This window comes from Oryctolagus cuniculus, chromosome 1 (assembly GCF_964237555.1).
Source record: "Oryctolagus cuniculus chromosome 1, mOryCun1.1, whole genome shotgun sequence".
Taxonomy (NCBI): domain Eukaryota; kingdom Metazoa; phylum Chordata; class Mammalia; order Lagomorpha; family Leporidae; genus Oryctolagus; species Oryctolagus cuniculus.
The window spans coordinates 123,802,022-123,823,139 of record NC_091432.1 but is presented as its reverse complement, the minus strand read 5'-3'; the positions used below and the strand labels follow the sequence as shown (position 1 = coordinate 123,823,139).

Here is a 21,118-nt window from a genome sequence, read left to right as displayed (position 1 = left end):
CTAGATTTGAGGCACCTGCGTGTACAGAGCGTGGCGGACAGAACGCAAGATGTGAAAAGACATACAAGAATGTGCCGGCGCCGCGGCTCACTAGGCTAATCCTCCGCCTTGCGGCGCCGGCACACCGGGTTCTAGTCCTGGTCAGGGCACCGGATTCTGTCCTGGTTGCCCCTCTTCCAGGCCAGCTCTGTGCTGTGGCCAGGGAATGCAGTGGAGGATGGCCCTGCACCCCATGGGAGACCAGGAGAAGCACCTGGCTCCTGCCATCGGATCAGCTTGGTGCACTGGCCGCGGCAGCCATTGGAGGGTGAACCAACGGCAAAGGAAGACCTTTCTCTCTCTCTCTCTCACTGTCCACTCTGCCTGTCAAAAAAAACAAAAACAAAAACAAAAACAAAAAACAAAAACAAGAGTGCAGTTGGCAAAACTCAGCTTACAGGAACTCTACGGGATCAATGCCTTGTTTTTCCCACAGATAAATTACAAGGAAAAAGAAGAGGAAGGCAGCTAATAGATGATCTGGGCCTTGTTTGCATCCTCCCTCTAATAAAACAGTAAAAAAAGGGGGGGAGAGACCGTTGGGGAAATTGTAACTGTAACCGGATATTTGACAATATTAAGGAGTGGTTAATCTTTTAGATATGATAAAAGTTGCTTTCTTTTAGAGGTATATGTGAGACATATAATGTGTAGGCTTTGCTTCAAAATAATCTAGAGAGGAAGTGGGTGGAAGACTAGTTAAAATAAAATTGGCTGCAAGTTGGCAACTGTCAAAGCTGAGAGAAGAGTTAGATGAGACTTAAAATACTATTTTCTCTTTTTGCTATATGTTTGAAGTCAGACCTTATGGATAGGAAACTTATTTTCCCAAGACTTTCCAAATTGCTTTGCTGGTACTGAAAAGATTTATGTTCTCACTGACAATGTATGGGAAATGCCCATTTCCACACACCCTTGCTTGGCACACTGGGTGTTTGCATTCTTTTCAAATTTTGCCCATCTGATAGGCAAAATGGCATTTTGCTTTCAGATTAAGGCACAGTTTTAATTAAAGGTTTTGTTGTCATTTGTACCTCAAAGGGCCCTTCATCTCCTCTAATCTCCAGAAACAATCTGCTTGGTTCAGTGTTTCGTCCCAGAGGAAAGTTCTGGGCGGAGAGCTCCGCGAACCCCCACATCAGGAGGCCGTGTGACTGTTGGCTGAGCGTCTCCTCATCGCAACTGCTTTCAACAGCCCGGTTTTTATTGCAGGCCATAGCACCTCAGCAGTTGTCAGTTTATTCGGTGACCTGGATAAATTCTGGATAGGAAGTCGGGTTGAGGGCTTAGCACGAATGACAGTTGCTCGTTTGGGGTTTTGTTTTTGCCTTAGCAAACGTGCCTTTTCTCAGTTGTTTTTGGCGGTGTCAGAATCCATCTGAAGCCTTACTCCTGTGCATACCCCCCCACCCCGGGTCCGGAAGCAGGGTGCTGCGGGTCTCCAGGTTTGGGGGCGCCCTCGAGAACTCCTCTTTGTTTCTGAAAATGAACCTGGGTGGCTCCCTGCACACCGCGCAGAAACTCTGCTGCTCTCAGAATTGGTCTCAGTAGGAAATCAAGACACTCCTGTGTCTGCTGCTGTCCAGCGTGGTTTTGTATGTCACCTCTCAGATAAATTGCATTCTGAAATGCATTCAGTAGATTGAGAAATAATTAGAGAAGGAGGCCGTACACCATAAATTGAACAAATTCTTTTTTTCCTTTAGCTTGATTGAACATGACAAGACGCTGCGCAGGATTAACCTTGTTTTGTTCCTCACTCTTGTCCTTTAAGTGAAGTAGGCTTGCGTGTTGTTTTACCAGCCGACCGCCCACTCCCTCCCTGGGGAGCGTGAGTGTGGTTGCCACCGCGCTGTGGTGTTCAGGGTGTGGCTGGTGTTCCCCTTCTCCGCTGCAACAGACTGAATTCCATCGGGGCCACTGTGACGTAGTGCAAAAAAGCAGGGGGCAACATCAGAATTTGAATTTCATCCCCGCCTCTCTGGAGCTGTGTGATAGCATTTGCAGGCCTCAAAGGCATTTAAATATACGCCTGTGCTCAGCATCAGTTGAGCTTGGACCGGTGGTCACTCACTGAACACACTGGAACGCGTGCCTGCTGGGTGTGCGCCATCTAGAGCCGCCCGGCTTCTTGCCATGAAGGGGTCGGCATCCACCTTGCCTGTTCCTTTCAGCGGCAGTTGCAGGGTTCTGGGACGGGTCCCACCGCTGCTGCTCTAGCCCCTAAGGACGGTGCTTGTGTTGGAGCCTTTCCCTCCGGCTTCTAGGCGAGTTCCGGTGTTGGGGAGGCGAAGGCTGCGGGTAGTGTTTCGATGTCAGCTTTCTCAGCAGTGGCGAGAAGCCAGCAGCAACCTTGCTGAACCAGAGCCTTTCTAATGGCGTCTGTTGGGAAGAAATCTCTTGCAGCCTCACTAGAATCACAGACTGGCTTCTTTGAGGCTGGCTCCGTGGAGAAGTAAAGGAGGGGTGAAGGGTAGAGGTGCATATAGGCTGTGGTTTGCTCCATGTGTTAGAAGATGCATCGCTAACGCTGACATGGAGTTGAAGATTTAGAAGGCAGGGTGCTTCGTCACCTGTGCTCCCAGATGGTGGGAAGGGAGTCTCCTCTTTGTAGGATCCAACTGGGTGCCAGGGGAGGCAGTGAGAGGAGCAGCTGCACGGGCAGAGGTCCCCTGCTCTTTTCCTGGTGGGGTCCTAACCCTTGATGGCATTTTATTCTGCCATTTTTTAAAAGATTTATTTATTTATTTATTTGAAAGGCAGAGTTACACAGAGAGAGAGAGGGAAAGGCAGAGAGAGAGAGAGAGAGAGAGAAGTTTTCCATCTACTGGTTCACTCCCTAATTGGCTGCAACAGCAGGAGCTGTGCCGATCTGAAGCCAGGATCCAGGAGCTTCTTCTGGGTTTCCCACCTGGGTGCAAGGGCCCAAAGACTTGGGCCATCTTCCACTACTTTCCCAGGCCATCGCAGAGAGCTGGATTGGAAGTGGAGCAGCTGGGACTTGAACCAACACCCCTATAGGATGCTGGCACTACAGGTGGTGGCTTTACTCACCTGCTACGCCACAGCACCAGCCCCTGCCTTTTTTATTTTTATTTTTTTTAAGCTGAGGCAGACTCATGTAGAATATTGTCTTCCTGTGTAAAAATTTCTCAAGGATCCCAAGTTAGAGGGAAGCAATGCCATGTAAGAGTCAGGGCTCCTGTTTGAAGTGAGTGCGTGTGAAAACACGCATGCCCTGTTTTGGGTAACTGATTTTATCTGCTCTCCCGAGTCTGAGTGTTACAGACGTTGGGCAGTGGTCATCAACTACTGCAGTCTGAACACCCCCAGCGCTGTTTCTGTGCAGAGTTGAAGAAGTTCTTAGACTGAGGCCCAGGAAGTTTCGTGGCTTGCCGAGCAGCAGGCAGGGCTTGTTCTGAAGCTGTGTGCCTCCCAACCTCATACTCTCCTTTCCTGAGGGCCGGGTACAGAGGCAGGGTGGACTCACGTGGCAGTGACTGCTCTCTGCCAAGGCCAAAGGCTTTTAGCAATGGCTACAGGGCCTCTCTGAGTGATAGCTAACATGGGAGGTGTCAGACTCGGGATTCTGAAGGGTCTTGGCACACTGGGAAGGAGGCATAAAAGCCATAAAGTGAGTTTACTGGTGATAAATGCAAAATCACCATGTAGTGAAACCATCTGTTGAAGTTCCAAGGAGGAGACAAATGGCTTAATAGCTGTCTATGAGGGGGAAACGGGACTCGGGGATTTTAGTTAACTGTAGAGCACTGGCTGTCATAAGCCCTAATTCAGGCTGACACTGTGGTCACAATCATACAGAATCCACTGAGGGATAAATGAAGACAATGAGAGGACTGGAGCTGGAAATTGGACAATATGAGAAATGATAGAATGAGTTACAGGTTTTTGGTCTTCAAATATTCGACTCATGTGGCAGGGAATTTACCTAACTCCAGAGCAAAGTCCCAGGCTCCAACCAATGCATGGAAGATACTGTGGTACAGGGAGCTCTGGCCCCCATGGAAACTGTCACAGAACTGTCCCAAAATGACTAGGGGTGCCTAGGGGAGGGGTGAGGCTGAGGGCTGGGTAGCATGGGCTTCTATGACTCTGCGTGCTGTAAGAGTGGAGAGCTGAGTCAGGGAAGGCTGGAGGCACCAGAGTTAGTTCACTGGGAAACTGGAATGTGATAGGTTGTAGAAGCTTGGTGAGGCAGACAGCAAATGGGAAGACAAAGAAGCAGGGATCGGCATCTTAAAGCACTTGGTTTGTTGAGTAGGAAGGGTACATAGCTTGAATCTGACCCCAGCTTGCTAATCAGGCAGGAGACGTAAGATTGGTTGAAAGGGATTAAGAATCAATTCATATTGGAGGCAAGAGAACTTCTTAGTGTGCCTTTTTCCCCCTGTCATTGCATTTGGTGAGATGGCATTAACCGATACGCTGCCACCCAAACCTCATCTTATTTGCAAGAGAGTGACTTCAGCATGGTGAAACAAGTAGGCACCATTTTCTGTCTCTACTTATTTATTCTCAAGTGTGAGTGTGTCCATGTAGTCAGGCCCATTTAAAAAAAATATCTCTTCAAAAGGCAGAGAGACAAGAAAGAGAGGGAAAGGGAGAAAGAGAGAGAGAGAGATCTTTGATTCATTGGATCACTGCCCAAATCCCATGACAGGTGGGGCAGGGCCAGACTGAAGCCAGGAGCCCAGAACTTGATCTGGGTCTCCCACATAGGTGTCAAGTACTTTAGTCACCATCTGCTGCCATGCAGGTGTGCATTAGCAGGAAGCTAGAATTGGAAGCAGATCCGGGGACTTGAACCCAGGCCCATGAATATACGATGTGTGCATGTCCCAACTGACGTCTTAACTGATGCATCAAATGTCTACTCCTCATTCTTTAAAAGCTCAACCTCTCTTCCATGTTTAAAGGGAGAGCTGTTGGCTGGTACCGTGGCATGGGACCAGCCACGTGTTGTACTGTTGAGTTTCACAGATGCACAGTTTCACAAGTGAGGTGGCTGAAGGCAGGTCAGATCATTCCCTCTCCTAGCTGATGGCCGCCAGTAAGGGAGGGACCCGCAACTTGGCTCTGATATGAAGACTGATGGTCCCATACATAGGTGGCTTATGACAAGGCCTACTGCCTCCATGTTTGAAGTCCCTGGGCAGGCAGGTGTGGTGTGCCTTGAGAGTGAGGAGAGGACCGTGGGTTTCACTGAGGTTCAGGTGGGTCAGAGGCACGTGGTCAGGATCTTGCCGGGTGTGAGTCTTCCACTGGTGCCGGAGGAGGAAGCACCCAGGCTGGCTTCTCAGGCTGCCCAGATGTGGGGCAGGGGGTAAGGGAAGGTTGTGACATCCAAAATGAAACCAGATTCCTCCTCACTGCTACAGGTGGAAGTCATTTTTCCAGGGCCTTGAAGGGAGCCAGCGTGAAGGATTCAGTCCACCACAACCTGGCACTTAACATGTGCGTGTGTGTGTGTGTGTGTGCACCAGCCGACAAAATGCAGGTGTCTGCTCACTTTGTGCTTTGCACTGTCGTACAGGCCACGTTGCCAGTGCATAACCAGGTGCTGCCCTCCATTGAGAGCGTGGACGGTTCCGACCCTTTGGCAGCTCTGCAGAACCCTATAGGGAGACTGGAGGCAAAAGAGGAAGAGGATGAGGACGAGGACGAGGACACAGAGGAAGATGAGGAAGAAGATGGTGAAGACACAGATCTGGATGACTGGGAGCCGGACCCGCCCCGGCCCTTTGACCCCCATGACCTGTGTAAGTGTGGGGGCTGAGCTGAGCTGTGGGTTCCTTTATGTGATGTGTGCATGTGCATATGCGTGTGTGTGTGTGTGTGCAGGAGTGTGAGTGTGAACACGGTCCACACACATGCACTGAGTCCTCCCTCTGGCCCACGCTCTGCACGCATCATCTCCCCAGACTTGCTTGCCTGCTCTCTAGTTTTCCCCACGAGGAAGCTGCAGCTCAGAGGAAGTTATGCAACCTGCTCTGTATCTCAGGGCTGCGTTGGGGGGCAGGGGTGGGGGAACCCCAGCTTAGGGTTTCTCGGTACCAGCACTTCAGCTCCTGGATGCATGATAAGATTGTGCGGTCCTGGACTGTTCAGCCATTTCAGCTCCCATGTTTGCTTTGCTGCTTTACTTGTTTCCTAAGCAGCTCTTAAAAGCGCACCTCATGCCCCAGGCACTGGCCCTCCCCACTCACTAATGCACTTCTAGCTTTGCGCAGTCCTAGGGGTGGGGTTTTCCAAGGTCGCGCTAGTGAGCTGTGAGTCAGGATTCCAAACCAGGCGGCCTGTGTTAGGCCCAACACCTACCTTCCTGCCTCTCTTTCTGGCCTGCCTGCGAGGCCTCTGCTCCCCTCTTACCAAATCATTGCTCCTTTCTGTCAGTTTTCCTGCTTGTTGGCCGACTTCTGGCCTCACTGATGGGGGTTACCAGGGCTTTCTGAACTCTGGGACCTCACGCAGCTTCTGTCACACCCCCTGGGTGGCAGTGACAGAATCTGTCTGCGTGGGGCCACTGTCTAAGCTCCACATCCAGGCCCGGAGAACTCCTTCCTGTTGTTTCTCCTTGAATTTCTTTCAATTTCTCAAGGCAACTCCGAAGTCAGAAGTACAGAAAGTGGCTTTGTCCTCTCACTATTCGTACAGAGTAGCTCTCCATTATTTGAGAACTTACAGAAGTTGAAAATACCTAACCCAGCCCACCACCTGGCCTGAGTAGAGTCAGAGTGGATTTGTTTGTGTTGTTTGTGGCTGACAGTTGACTCAGAGATGAATGCTATTGGCCAAGAAGTGGGGAGAGCAGTGAGGGGGGAGGGCTGGACCAGTGCAAGCTGAACACCCCTAGAATGCACTAGAATGTCCAAGCGAAGGGTGGGGTGCTGCGTTCATTCATTCTAGCGCTGTCATCATGCAGTGCGCTGGTTGTGCGCTGGGCCCCGGGCTGCTCAGCAGCACCTTCCCTCTTAGTCCTGCCTGGGTGGTGCGGCTCCTCTGACTCCCTTGGAGGACACTGGTTCAGCAGCACTCTCGGGGGGTTTTCTTTTTCCTAACAGCTCTATTGAGGTAGAATTTACCTACTACAGAATTCACCTACTTTTGTCTCATCAGATTTCTGCAACGTTTAGCCTGATAAGGGCTTCTTTTTTGTCTTTTTCAGGCACGTTGTAGTTGGTTTGTGGATTTACTGGCCACTGTTTGACTCACCAAACCGCAGAGCAAAAAGTCACAGCCTGCATATTATTTTTGGCAGGCGTAGGCAAATTCTGCCTGATGTTAAGAGGAAAATTACAGGATTTTTTTTTTATTGGTCTGTGAAAGCTAATGGATTAAAATTGGCTAGATGGTGCCACTGCAGGAGTTAATTGAATTTGGCTTGAAAACTTAGATTTGGGGATTTTTCAGGTCAGAACTTTTTGCTTGGGGTCAAGTCTTGCTGAGGAATTGGACTGTTCTTCTCTTTTGTAGGGTGTGAGGAGTGTAACAACGCCCATTCTTCAGTGTGCCCGAAGCACGGCCCGCTGCACCCGATCCCCAATCGGCCCGTGCTCACCCGCGCCAGAGCCAGCCTGCCCCTGGTCCTCTACATAGACAGGTTCCTTGGTGGGGTGTTCTCCAAGAGGCGCATCCCCAAGCGCACCCAGTTTGGCCCCGTGGAGGGGCCCCTCGTCAGGGGCTCCGAGCTGAAAGACTGTTACATTCACCTAAAGGTAACTAATGCTTTATTGCCCTTCACCTGGTTCTTAACAGTTTTTCCAAGGGCACTCATTTTTTTTTTTTTTACAGCCATCTCTCAATTTCAATTTCACAGCAATTGTTTACGTGTGTTTTACTTTCTATGCCTGATTTGTTGTCAGTGGAAACTCTCACCAATAGAGCAGAGGTTTGCAATTCAGTTCCGTGTCACATTACGTGAAGTATTCCAAGACGTGTAGTGTTGGAGGAGGGGGCAGTAGTGGTTCACTGGGGCTCCCATAATATGCCATAGGCTGGTGGCTCAAGTGGGAAATTTGTGTCTCACAATTCTGGATGCTGGACATCCAAGACCAAGACGGGAGCCGGCGTGGTTTCTGCTGAGGCCTCCCTCTCCCTCCGTGGTGCGTGGACAGCCCCCCTCTGGCTGTGACCTCCCAGGGTCTTCCTCTGTGTGCACGCTTGGCTGTGTCCTAGTCGCCTGTGTTCCAAGGACTGTCATATCGGATTAGGGTGCGTCAACCATTGCATTGATGTCTATTATTTTTTGAAGATTTATATATTTATTTGAAATGCAAAGTGACAGAAAGAGAGAGAGAGAAAGAGAAAGAGAGTACTTCTGTTTGCCGGTTCATTTCCCAAATGCCCACAACAGCTGAGACTGGGCCAGGATGAAGTCAGGCGCCAGGAACTCCATCAGGTCTCCCGTGCAGTGGTCAGGGATCCATCTACTGCCTCCCAGACTCATTAGCGGGAAGCTGGATCAGAAGCATAGAGTATCCAGGACTTGAACCACTGCTGTGACAGGGGATGCAGGAGTCTCAAGTGACAACTTAACATGTTGTATCACAACACCCACCAATTACCTTATTTAATGTTCTTTGCTTACTTTTTAAACAAATTTTATTTTTACATTTTATTTGAGGCAGAGGGAGAAAGACAGCAGAGATCTCCCATATGCTAATTCACCCCCCAGTTGCCTACAACAGCCAGGACTAAGCCTGGCCAAAGCCAGGAGCTGGGCACACAATCCAGTCTCCCACATGGGTGGAGCCATCACCTCTGCCACCCACAGTGTCCATTAAAAGGAAGATGGAGTCGGGAGCTATAGTTGGGAATTGATGCCAGGCGCTCTGCTGTGGAACACAGGTGTCTTTTTTATTTGTTTGCTCTTAAAAATATTTTAAACATGTATTTGAAAGGCAGAGTGTATACAGAGAGAGAAGAAGCAGAGAGAGAGAGAGAGGTTGATCTTTTATTGCTGGTTCACTCCCCAAGGCTGCAATGGCCAAAATTGGGCCAGATTGAAGCTAGGAGCTAGGAGCTTTATTTAAGTTTTCCACATAGGTGCAGGGATCCAAGTACATGGGCCTTCTTCCACTGCTTTCCCTGGTGCATTAGCAGGGAGCTGGATTGAAAGTACAGCAGCTGAGTCTCCCACTGGCATCATAGGCAGTAGCCTAAGTCACTGTGCCACAATACCAGCCCTGATGCAGGTGTCTTAACAGGCATCTCACTCATTAGGTTGAGTGCCTTCCCTGACTTTACCTCTTGAACAGCCCTGTCTCTAAATGCAGTCACATTCTGGGGGATTGGGGATTAGGATTTCAGCATGATTTTGGGGGTATACAATTCAGCTCATAACAGGAGCTCTGACAGTCTTTTTCCTTCTTTGTTATTAAAATTTTTTAAAAGATTTATTTATTTGAAAGGCAAGAGTTACAGACAGAGAGAGAGAAACACACACACACACACACACACAGAGAGAGAGAGAGAGAGAGAGAGAGAGATCTTCCATCCACTGGTTCACTCCCCAGATGGCTAGGGTTAGGCCAGGCCAAAGCCAGGAACTTCATTCCAGTCTCCTATGTGGGCGGCAGGGTCCCAAGCACTTGGGCCATCTTCCATTGCCTTTCCAGGTGCATTAGCATCGGAAGTGGAGCAGCTGGGACTTGAACCAGTGCCCATATGGGTTGCCGGCACTGCAGACAAGTGGGTTAACCCACTGTGCCACAGTGCTGGCCCCTTTTTTCCTTTTTTAAAACAACTTTGGCTTACAAAGAGAACTTTGCAGACTTAAATCATCTGTCATGTGATACTAATGTTTGCAAGAAAGCCACTTTTCAAATTTGAAACATGCCTGTCCTGTCAAATCTTTCATTAAAGAATAGTTCACTGTATGTTGAAGCATATTTATATTGATCTCTATGCTTTATGTTTGATGTTTTAATTTCTGCCCAACGTTCTGTGTGATCTGCTTCTTGGATAGCCACTCTGGAGGCCCGGGAAAGGGCTGTGGGAAGGGGTGAATGTGGGGATGTGGTTTTTGAGACATCGCTGTCAACAGGGAGGTTTTCTTTGCTAAGTGCTGGAGATTCCCAGCAAGAGTCTTACTCTGATAGAGAAGTACATGTCTCTCGTATTTTGATCCAGTGCAGTTGGATCCACAGAGAAGGCAAGTTGTAAGGCACTAGAGAGTGTTTTGTATGCATATTCTGGCTTATCTGTAGCATTTTTTGGTGATATTGTTATAAAATATGAATTAAATCATGTCATTCTACTGATAATTTAAAAATTTTTGCTGGATAATTCTCCTTCAGGGGAGGCCAAAGTATCCACTGTCTTACTTTTGGCGAATCACGGTTGCAGTGTCTTTCTAGATGCAAAGGGAAGAATCAGGATGCTTGGTTAACTTAAGGAGCAGTACTTTGTATATTGTGACATAACGTGAGTCATATTGAAGGCTTTACTTGTTTGTGTGTTTGGTGTGGCTTTTTACTTTCTCTTTGGTTGCAGGTTTCTCTTGATAAAGGGGACAGAAAAGACAGGGATTTGCATGAAGACCTGTGGTTTGAGTTGTCTGATGAGACCCTTTGTAACTGGATGATGTTTGTACGTCCAGCCCAGAACCACCTGGAGCAGAACCTGGTGGCGTACCAGTACGGCCACCACGTGTACTACACGACGATAAAGAACGTGGAGCCCAAGCAGGAGCTGAAGGTACATTGCCGGCCGCCCATGCCCTCTGCTAGCAGAAGCCATTGTTGAGGGCCCGTTGTCATTTTTTTTTTTTTTTCCTAAAGTGGGATTCTTACAAAAATGGTTCTTTCCTGTTTAATTCACTTACCTGTTGAGTAGTTGCTGAAATAACCCTGTAAATAAAACGTGATGAAAAGTACGTGGCTTCGAAGCTTGTAAAAGACTTGTACAGAGGCCTTCAGTCCACGGGTAAGGAAGTAGGTATTTGTGGCCGACGGGAGTTAGTGCTGGGGAGATTGAGGTGATGATCACTTAGCACGTACACATGCTAGATAAAAATGAGCTGGGAAATAGGACATTTTGTAAAATCGAATAAAGATGTCTGGGTAGGATTTTCTTTTCCTTTTGTCTAAATGTTACATGGACTCAAAGAATTCTACATGCTGACTTCTGATTTCAGGAATACATATTTTGTGGAAACTCTGTTGGAATTTAAATATTTACATCTGATGACATAATGAAAATTCTGCTGTGACTGTAAATGCCAAGTTCTTCTTTTCAAAAGCTTATGTTCGGGACATGGCCAAAAGAAGGAGTCAGAGTTCCCTTCCTGATACAAAAGGAAAAATAGATGAGAAATGGCCTATCAGTACATGAACACTGAACTGCAAGACGCTCAAAAGTGGTGAAAGCTAGAAACTGATACCTCTTTAGAGAGCCAATTGAGCCACCACCTGCAGCACTGGCATATCATGTGGATGTTGGTTTGAGACCCCACTGCTCCACTTCTGATCCAGCTCCCTGCCAATGTGCCTGGGAAAGCAGTAGAAGATGGCCCAAATTCTTGGGTCCCTGCACCCATGTGGGAGACCTGGAAGAAGCTGCTGGCTCCTACCTGACCCAACCCCAGCCATTGTGACCATTTGGAGAGTGAACCAGTGCATGGAAAACCTCTCTCTTTGTCTCCCCCTTTCTGTAACTCTGCCCTTCAAATAAATAAAATAAATCTTAAAAAAAAGAACAGAAATTGATACCTCTTTGGGAGGAGAACAAAGACCTGGATTTTGTTCAAAAGCTACCCAGAACTTATCGTTGAAACCATCGGCTAAATAATCTTCCAGCCTTAACGCTGTCTATTCCAATAATTTTTTTAGTTCTTTTTTTTATTAACTTTATTCATTTGAAAGGCAGGGGGAGTGAGGGGAAAGAGTTATAAAGAGAGAGAGAGACAAAGAGAGAAAAAGAGAGAAAGGGACAGATCTCCTGTCCATAGGTTCATTCATTCCGCAAATGTCTACAATGGCTGGGGCTGGGATAGGCTGAAGCCAGGAACCAGGAACTCAATCCATGTCTCCCACATGGGGGACAGGGACACAGCTACTTGAGCCTTCATCTCCCTAGCCTGCACATGAGCAGGAAGCTGGGATGGGGAGCAGCATCGGGACTCACACTAGGCCTCTCGACATGAGGTGCAGGCATCCTGTGCCAAGTCTTAACTGCCGTGCCAAACTCCTGCCTCCGTGATGCCTTTCTAACAGCAACAGAAATCATTATTTTATATTTCTTGAGCAAACCATTTTAGACTTATTTCGACTTCGTTTTCAAGTCACAGCATACTCGTGTATACCTAAAAAGGCACACAGGCAAAATAAATTGGTTAAGGTGTAAATGGCTTTGTGTGCGGAGTCTGACTTTTTTCCTGAATCACTGCTCTACTTTACCATGGTCTTGGTGTTTTTGTGTGCACCGTCATCTGTACCAGCAGGAGTGTTGATGATGCTACACTATTGTTTTTTTAAAAGATTTATTTATTTATTTGGAAGTCAGAGTTACACAGAGAGAGAAGGAGAGGCAGAGAGAGAGAGCGAGCGAACGCCTCCACCCACTGGTTCACTCCCCAATTGGCTGCAACAGCTGGAGCTGTGCCCATCTGAAGCCAGGAGCCAGGAGCTTCTTCCAGGTCTCCTACTTGGGTGCAGGGGCCCAAGGACTTGGGGCCATCTTGTACTGCTTTCCCAGGCCATAGCAGAGAGCTGGATTGGAAGTGAAGCAGCCAGGACTCGAACTGGCACCCATGTGGGATGCTGGCTCTGCAGGCAGTGGCTTTACCTGCTGCACCATAATGCCAGCCCCATGATGATACACTATTTTTAAAGTTATATTCTCCAATGTTGCTTCAGGGCTGTTTTCCCAGGCCACCACTAGGATTTTTGCAGGATTTAATACTCGTGCTTTCTCATTTGAATGAATTCGTCTGTGTCTTTTTCCTCGGTTGAATCTCCTATCCTTGGAAGTTAATTGGCTTTTGATGGAGTCAGTAGGAAGTTTCTGACAATCCGCTGTCTGATGCGTTAATGAGAGAGGCGCTGTAGGGATGCTCACCAGCTTTGCATGGTTTTGATATTTCTTTTGTTTATTCTGATGGATTATTTTTTTGTCTTCATTTGCATTGCTTGGCAAGTGTTAACAATCCATGGAGTGCTGATGGGGCTGGAAACAGGATGAGGTGGAACAGTGCGAAGAGCTTGGCCAGGTTTGTGTAGGAGCCTGAGCCTGTCGCAAGGCACCGGCATAGCAGTGACTGTAGAGCACAACAGTGTTGGAGACACATTGTGATTTCTCAGATGCTAAAATCTGAAAATGGAAAATCTTGGAACTGAGGCTTAGAATCTGAAACAGCAAGATGAGAAACCACCTAAAAGGGGCATAGTAAATGATGGAATTCACACCCTGTCGAATATTGTTCCCCAGTTAAAAATGAAGTCTCCCTAGACAGATGTCTCCATATATTTAAAGTAATCTTCCGTAAACATTGTAGGGCATTAACAATGTTCGGTGATTGAACCCCTGCTGTGTTGCAGCCACTAGAAATAGTGTTCAGGGAGTTTGCATTCTGGAGGGGGAAGTGGCTAGAAAGAGGTAAGCAAGCAGATAAAATCAACTTGGGTAAGTGCTATGGTGGGAAACCAGCAAGTGACGGGAAAGGAACCAACTTGGATCTGATGGGTGGGCAAGGCCTCGATGAAGGGCTGCTGGTTGAGCTGAGAGCTGTGGAGTGCAGAGGATGGCCTGGGCCAGAACCCTGCATTCCTGGGGGTGAAACAGCAAGGGTTAGGATGGGGAAGTGCTGGCATGTTTGAGGAGCTGGGGGCAGGCCTTTTGGGGTCAGGGTTGGGCAAGGGAGGGGCACAAGGGCTGAGGTTGCTTAGAGAGATGGGGGCATCACGGAGCCCTTGGGGCTCAGCTCAAGCCTTAGGTTTATTAGGAAATGAGACGCCATCGCTGGCATGACAGAGTCTGATGGTGTTTTACGAAGCCCGCTCTGGCTACTGTGTGGACTACAGGGAAGAGGGGAGCCTTGTTAGAAGGCCAGTCTGGTGGTCACCCAGGCAGGTGACAATCCTGGCCTGCACGTGGGTGGCAGAAGCAGAGGCAGTGAATGTGGGAAGAAGCCACCATCTTTGCTGAAATATTAAACAGCAGCCAAGGGGAGAAATCAGACGCCCTCTAGGTTCCAGGTCTGAGCGGCTGGGTGGTAAGTAGGGTATTTATCGAGGTGGGGTGACAGAAGGGCGGGCATGTGAATGGGAAGCCTGGAGAATTCTCGTGGATGTGCAGAGTTCGAGCAGTCAGGGAGACAGCCACAATACCTGGTCAGCAGGACAGTGCACTTAGAGGGGACCGGGAACGAGGCTCTGCGAGTCCTTAGCGTAGTGTTGGTTGGACATGAAGGAAGAAGGCCCTGGTCTTGGGCTAGGCTTTGAGGAATGCTCTGTTTGGAAGTTAGGGAGAGGAAGGGGAACCGGCCAGGGAGAGTGAGCACAGGCAGCTGGCGGAGTAGGAGGGAGGGGAGACCCGAGACAATGACAGAGTATTTGAAGTAGTCGTTGGTGATCCCAGGGCAGGTGGGAGGGTGGCAGCCACTGTGATTACAACTGAGTAAAAGCCTGTGTTTAAATATAGATTAGAAAACCAGAAGAGGCTGTTTTCATTTAGATAAAGAAGCTTTGAATATAATTCTTGTGAAGTTGTTCTAATAACAAAAATAATTTAAAAGAAAAAAGCAGCAAACAGGCAGTGTGTCTTCACAGATGGACTTCCTCACAGTCTGCGTGCTGGATGGGTGTTATGGGAGAGGGTCTCAGTGTTATATTAAAAATTACAAACATTTTTTAACAGGCTGTGGAAAAACCTGCATTGCTTCGTGTAAACAGGAGAAATAAACTAAGCATGCAAAGCATATCTGGCATCTTCCCTTAGTTCTTGACCATCTCCTTGGTCCTTGCAGGTGTGGTATGCTGCATCCTATGCCGAGTTCGTGAATCAGAAAATCCATGACATCTCCGAGGAAGAAAGGAAAGGTGGTTGGACTTTTATATTTCACGTTCCCTCTATGAATTCTGACTTGTTTGTGTTTTATCTTTATGTCACCTCCAATTTTCCTATCTCAAGCTATTGCAGAAGATATCCCAGTAGTTTTCTTAGAGCTGCCCATGTCCATCTAATTCTAGGATTGGATTTCAATGACATAGGAGTATTTACATGTCTTGCCTGGGAGCTGGAAAATAGTATTTAATATAATGAAAACCTCCAAATACGAAATTAGAACCTAGTACAGAGGGCAGCTCCTATCTAGATTTAATTATCTCTAAGGACATGGCAAGGCAAGCATTGGCGTTCTTTTTTAATGTAAATGTTAGCAGAGTATAATCTACATAGAGAAAGATGCACAAATCCTAAGCATGTGGCTTGCTGAGTTTTCACAAGGTGAACACAGCTGACTAACCTGCCCCAGATAAGAACCAGAATATGGCAGGTACCTGGAACTTCTAATTCCTTCTCACTCCCAGGTGTAATTACTGTCTGGACCGCCAATACCACACATGATATGATAGGCTTGTTCCTCAATTGTGCATAAATAGAAGTGTATGATATCTGCACTTTTGGGTCTGGACATCAGCCACGTTGTTGTATATAATTGTAACCTAGGTGTTCTCACTGTGTGGGATTCTGTTTTGTGACTCTGTCACAATTGATTTGTATACTTTACTGTAGATTTGGCATTATAATTCTAACACTATAATTCTCCCACCAGTTAGGTCAGATTTCACAGGTTAAAGGCACAGTCTTCCTCAAGACTGCCCTCACTCAGACACCAGCCGATTTCCCTGCTGACCAGCTAGCTACAATGTGGGGAGTTCCCAATATCCCCTCATTAGAATGACTCCTAGAACTCACAAAGTCTGTATTTAACCATTAAAGTTTTATTGCAGAGGATACATATCAGGACCAGCCATGTGAGATTTGTAGACAGGTCTGGGAGGGGCCTCGGCTTCCCTCAGGGTGGTCACCCTCCTGGCCCAGTGATGTGTGATTGCCAACCGTAGCTGCCCACTCGAGCTTAAGTGTTCAGAGTTTTTATCAGGGCATCGCTTTGGAGGCATGGTGGATTGAGTCATCAGCCGTGCGACTAAACTCAGTCTGCAGCCCACCATGAATAAAAAGATGCTCCTACAACTTGGTAAATTCCCCTGATTTAGCGGTTACCTCCCAGGAATCAGAGACAGAAGTCAGCCAAATTCTTTACTGTACAACTGGATTGTTTTTGGGTTTGGCTGTTTTGAAGAGTGCTATGACCTTAGGTGTCAAGATGTTTTAATAACATCTGTGTGCACTTCTGTTGGGCATGTGTCTAGAAGTGGAGCTGCTGGGTTGTAGGATATGCACGTATCTAGCTTTAGTAGATACTTCTAGACATTCTGCTTGGGTAGTTATATTACACATTGACATTTAAGTGGTTTGTGATCAAGTGATTAGGTTGTGGAACTAGGGTTTGAATCACTAATTTATCTGAATCAGGCCTTCTTTGTAGGTCTTTCTGTCTTCCCAGAGTGGTGAGTGTATATGTGTGTGGGTGGATGGGTGTGAGTGGGTTGGTTTATGCATATGGGAGATGGGAGATAGTGTGAGGATGTTTGTTCCTTTGATGTCTGTCATGAATGTATCAGAAAATAAGTTTTCAGAACTCTGCCAAATTATAAGCCTTTGATTTCATAACAAAGCAGCCATGCACATAGAAGATACCATATAATGATGACCTGTTCGGGCTGCAGTGAGATGAGAATGGTGGAGGCGGCGGGCCTTTGAGTTTTGCTGGTATCTGTTGATCATCAGCCTTTATGATTTCTCTCCTGTGCCTGTAGTTCTTCGAGAGCAAGAGAAGAATTGGCCCTGCTATGAATGTAATCGCCGGTTTGTAAGCTCAGAGCAGTTGCAACAGCATCTCAATTCTCATGATGAGAAACTGGATGTGTTTAGCAGGTATATATGAGGGGACGTGCTTATGCATTTAGTTTGTCTGTAAAGGTTCAGAATCATTTCTGTACCTTCTGTGAACTAGTAAATGCTGCCTGGTGTGTGTGTGTGTGTGTGTGTGAGAGAGAGAGAGAGAGAGAGGGAGGGAGGGAGGGAGGGAGGAGTAACCAGGTAATCGGGTGCTGCTGGGAGCCTGCCGAGGGGAATGGGAATGTCTTACCTGCCATTTCCTCTCCCGACCCCTGTTTGCTATTTAATCATTTCCACTTAACCAATACCAAGAAAGAGCGATCCTCTCACCTTATAGTCCCCCTTGAGATTCTGAAATAGGCATTCTTGAATTCCTTTGAAATAATCTGTAACTCTGATTTTCAAGCTTTTTTTTTTCAGTGGAACAATGCCTTTATAAAACTAAATCCTGTGTTTAATTCCACTATGTAAAAAAAGGCAGATGAGGGGACAGTCTTGTAGGATAGGGTGAGCAGGTGCCGGGTCAGGTCGGGCCTTAAGGGTGACGGTTAGAAGTTTGGATTTTATTCTAACTGTGAAAGGAGGAAGTCTTCAGAGGGTTCTGCCTGGGGAGTGTTCTGATGTTAATTTAGTTTTAAAAGATCCCTCTGGATCAATTGAAACATCGTGTTGACCTATCCTGGAGTAAGAGTGAAGACCAAGAGTTCGTGTAGAAGCTGTTGCAACAGTTGAGCTGGAATAGGGTAGTGCCAGTGGCACAGATACAGGGTTGTCAACGTTTATGGGGTTTGGAGACTGGAGGCCATGAGAAGTGCCATCCAGGCCAGTGGGAAAGTGGATGTTCTAGGGAAGGTACGCCACAGTTACCTGCAATATGAACTTGGGGTTCATGGTCATGAAGTGCAAATGAGACTACTCGCAAGGCTGCGTGCTGTTCTGCAGCTTCACGCAGCTGCCAGGGCCCTGGGGCAGAGCGGCCAGGGAACTGGATTACACAGGGTTGTGGTTTTGCCAAGCGTGCACAGGCCGGCGGGGTAATGACGCAGCAGTGGGCATGGGAATTGAGAGCAAATCCTAGGGAGTGATTACACTGAATGACCTTGGAGTTTGAGTGAGAAAGGGGGTGTAGGATTACAGGTCAGTGACAGAGCAATTGGATTGGAGCTGTGAGGCTGAAGAGTTGCTGCATCCAGCTCTAGAGGGCGCGCGCGCTCGAGACAGAGAGAGAGAGAGAGAGAGAGAGCGTGCGCGTGCGTACCTAGAGATGGTATCAGAGTGGGCAAAGGGGTTGGGGCCTTAGTGAGGGAGACTTACTGAGGATAGCAAAGTCTAGGGTGTGACCACAGGAAGAAGTATCTGAGGGGGCAGACAGTGAAAGTTAACTCCCTCCTCCTGGTATCCCTAAAACTGTTGGTAGCTCTACTGTGGTGGCACTTTTTATATTGCAATTTTGGTTTATATGTCTGCTGCTTCTCCTACACCTCTGCAGGGGGAAAAAAAGTGTTGCATATAACTTTATAACTTTTGTGGCTAGGATGGTGAATGACATATAGCAGATAAAATGTTTTTTAGCCAGCTGATAGGAGTTTGAGACTTAGGACCATTTGGACTTTGGCAAGATAGAATAATACTGAGTGAGTGACAGGCTTTTTGAAGGTGTGATAATGGTATTGTGGTTACAGATATACAAAGAGTCTTTATGATTTGGAGATACATACTGAAATATTTACAGATGAAATGATGTCTGGGGCCCGCTTCGAAACAGTCTAATGGGAATGTGTGTGTGCTAGTAGGGGGCTCTGGATGGAATAAGGTTGAGTATGCATTGCTAAATGTTGAAGTTGGGTTGTAGGTACCCGTGTTAGATTCCTAATGCTGTTGTCTCTACATTTACCAAGGTTCAGAACTTTCCATAATGAAGAATCTTCTACAGGTTCCTGGAAAAAATATATAACATTTGTTAAATTGTTAAGTAGATGAGTGTGTAAGAATGAATCAAACATGATCTGAATAATATTATAATACACTTCCTACAGCCACATCTTTTTTTTTTTTTTTGGACAGGCAGAGTGGACAGTGAGAGAGAGAGACAGAGAGAAAGGTCTTCCTTTTGCCGTTGGTTCACCCTCCAATGGCCGCCACGGCTGGCGCGCTGCGGCCGGCACGCTGCGCTGATCCGAAGGCAGGAGCCAGGTGCTTCTCCTGGTCTCCCATAGGGTGCAGGGCCCAAGCACCTGGGCCATCCTCCACTGCACTCCCTGGCCACAGCAGAGAGCTGGCCTGGAAGAGGGGCAACCGGGACAGAATCTGGCGCCCCGACCGGGACTAGAACCTGGTGTGCCGGCGACGCAAGGCGGAGGATTAGCCTAGTGAGCCGTGCCGCCGGCCTGTCTTTTTTAAAAAACAATTTTGTTGTTGTTGTTGTTAGTTCTTTAGTGCTGGGAGTCTTGTTTGAGCAATCGGCAGTAAGTAGCAAGTGCTGCCTTTCCATGGCATCAGTTCAGTGTACACTTGAGAGGAATGTTGGGCTGTGTATTTTATTTTTTGTTTTTGGATGAAGATTAATTTTATTTATTTGAAGGGCAGAGTTATAGAGAGAGAGGGAGAGAGAAAGAGAGAGAAAGATCTTCTATCCACTGGTTCATTTCCCAAACGGCTGCAAAAGGCAAAGCTGGGCCAGGCAGAAGCCAGGAGCCTGGAACTCCATCTGAGTCTCCCAGTGGGTGCAGGGGCCCAAGCGCTTGGGTCATCTTCTGCTGCTTTCCCAAGCACGTTAGTTGGGAGCTGGATTGGAAGTGGAGCAGCCGGGACTCAAACCTGTGCCCATATGGGTTGTCAGCATTGCAGGCGGCAGCTTAGCCTGCTATGCCATAGAGTTGGCCCCTCAAAACTTATTTTTAAGGGACACATTTTCATTGTACATCCACATTTAGGGGATACATGTGGCATGTCAATACATGTTTTGATCAGGGTGGCTGATATTTAGCACCTCAGACGTTTGTCATTTCTAGGTGTTAGGAACATTCAAAATCCTCTCTGCTGGTTTTCTTGAATGATTGAACTAATTGCTGTGAACCACGCTGTGCCCTGTACAGAACACCAGAAGTTGCTCTCCTACACACCTGCACTCCCTGGTCCCTGTCCCAGTCCTCCCTCCAGCCCTCCCTCCCCACACCCTTCCCAGGCCCTGGGCACCTCTGCTCTGCTCTGCTCCTGTGACATCAACTTCGGCTTCCACATCTGAGAACACACAGCGTTCGTCCTTATGCATCTGACCGCACGCCCCTTCCAAGAGAGGTTTCCGTGACATACTTTCGGAGTCTCTCTTAAGTCAGGGGTTTTTGCGTGTTAGAGACCCATGAAAGGGGACACAATGTGTGTGGCGTTTACAAGCATGTTTCGGGTTGGAGGAACTGAAAACATGAATTTAGCCACATTCCTTGGGGGAACTGTGAGAAGTCAGACTCTGGGGCAGGCAAGGATGACCTAGGAGAATATTTGGGGTGTGGTGTCCTGTAACTGTGATTATTTGTAACCCGCTGTCTTGTTCCCAGAACGAGAGGCAGAGGAAGGGGACGAGGCAAGAGACGATTCGGCCCAGGTCGGCGGCCAGGGCGTCCTCCAAAATTTATCCGCTTGGAAATAACGAGCGAGAACGGGGAGAAGAGTGATGACGGGACGCAGGTACTGGGGATGGGAAAGCTGCAGTCTGGGCTGGCCAGGGCTCTGGCGGGACTGAAGTTATAGAGACCTCTCACACGGCGCAGCCCTGTCATCTGAGGGCTTTGCTGCTGGCCATCGCAGTGTGACAGGAGAATTAGCAGGAAAGAATGTATGTTTCAAGTGTTACGGCAGGAACCAACGTGGCTGCCCTAAAGATTTGTAATTAACCAGAGGTATTAGAGGAGGGCTTTGTCTAATTAAACAATTAAAATTATTGATATTCCAGAAGTCTCTTCCTCGCAGAGTGGTCCGAAGCACCTCCTAGTTTTCGTGGTCCGTGCACAGGTGCCTAATTAACTCCCCCAGTGGGAGAACATTGGTCCCGAGGGGTTTGAATCTCGTCATTTAAAAGTCAGCAGCAATTCCAAATCTC

General features: G+C 47.7%; 1 protein-coding gene across 4 annotated transcripts in view; it reads left to right on the top strand.

The window, feature by feature from the left end:
* PRDM10 (PR/SET domain 10) overlaps positions 1–21,118 on the top strand; it is a 117,891-nt gene that overhangs the window by 60,960 nt on the left and 35,813 nt on the right. For all 4 annotated transcript variants that reach the window (XM_070065558.1, XM_051847849.2, XM_051847852.2 and 1 more), the window contains exons 5-10: positions 5,594–5,819; positions 7,534–7,775; positions 10,555–10,758; positions 15,026–15,098; positions 16,941–17,058; positions 20,577–20,706. In XM_070065558.1, the coding sequence (XP_069921659.1) occupies positions 5,594–5,819; positions 7,534–7,775; positions 10,555–10,758; positions 15,026–15,098; positions 16,941–17,058; positions 20,577–20,706 (993 nt within the window). The remainder of the gene's footprint in view (positions 1–5,593; positions 5,820–7,533; positions 7,776–10,554; positions 10,759–15,025; positions 15,099–16,940; positions 17,059–20,576; positions 20,707–21,118) is intronic.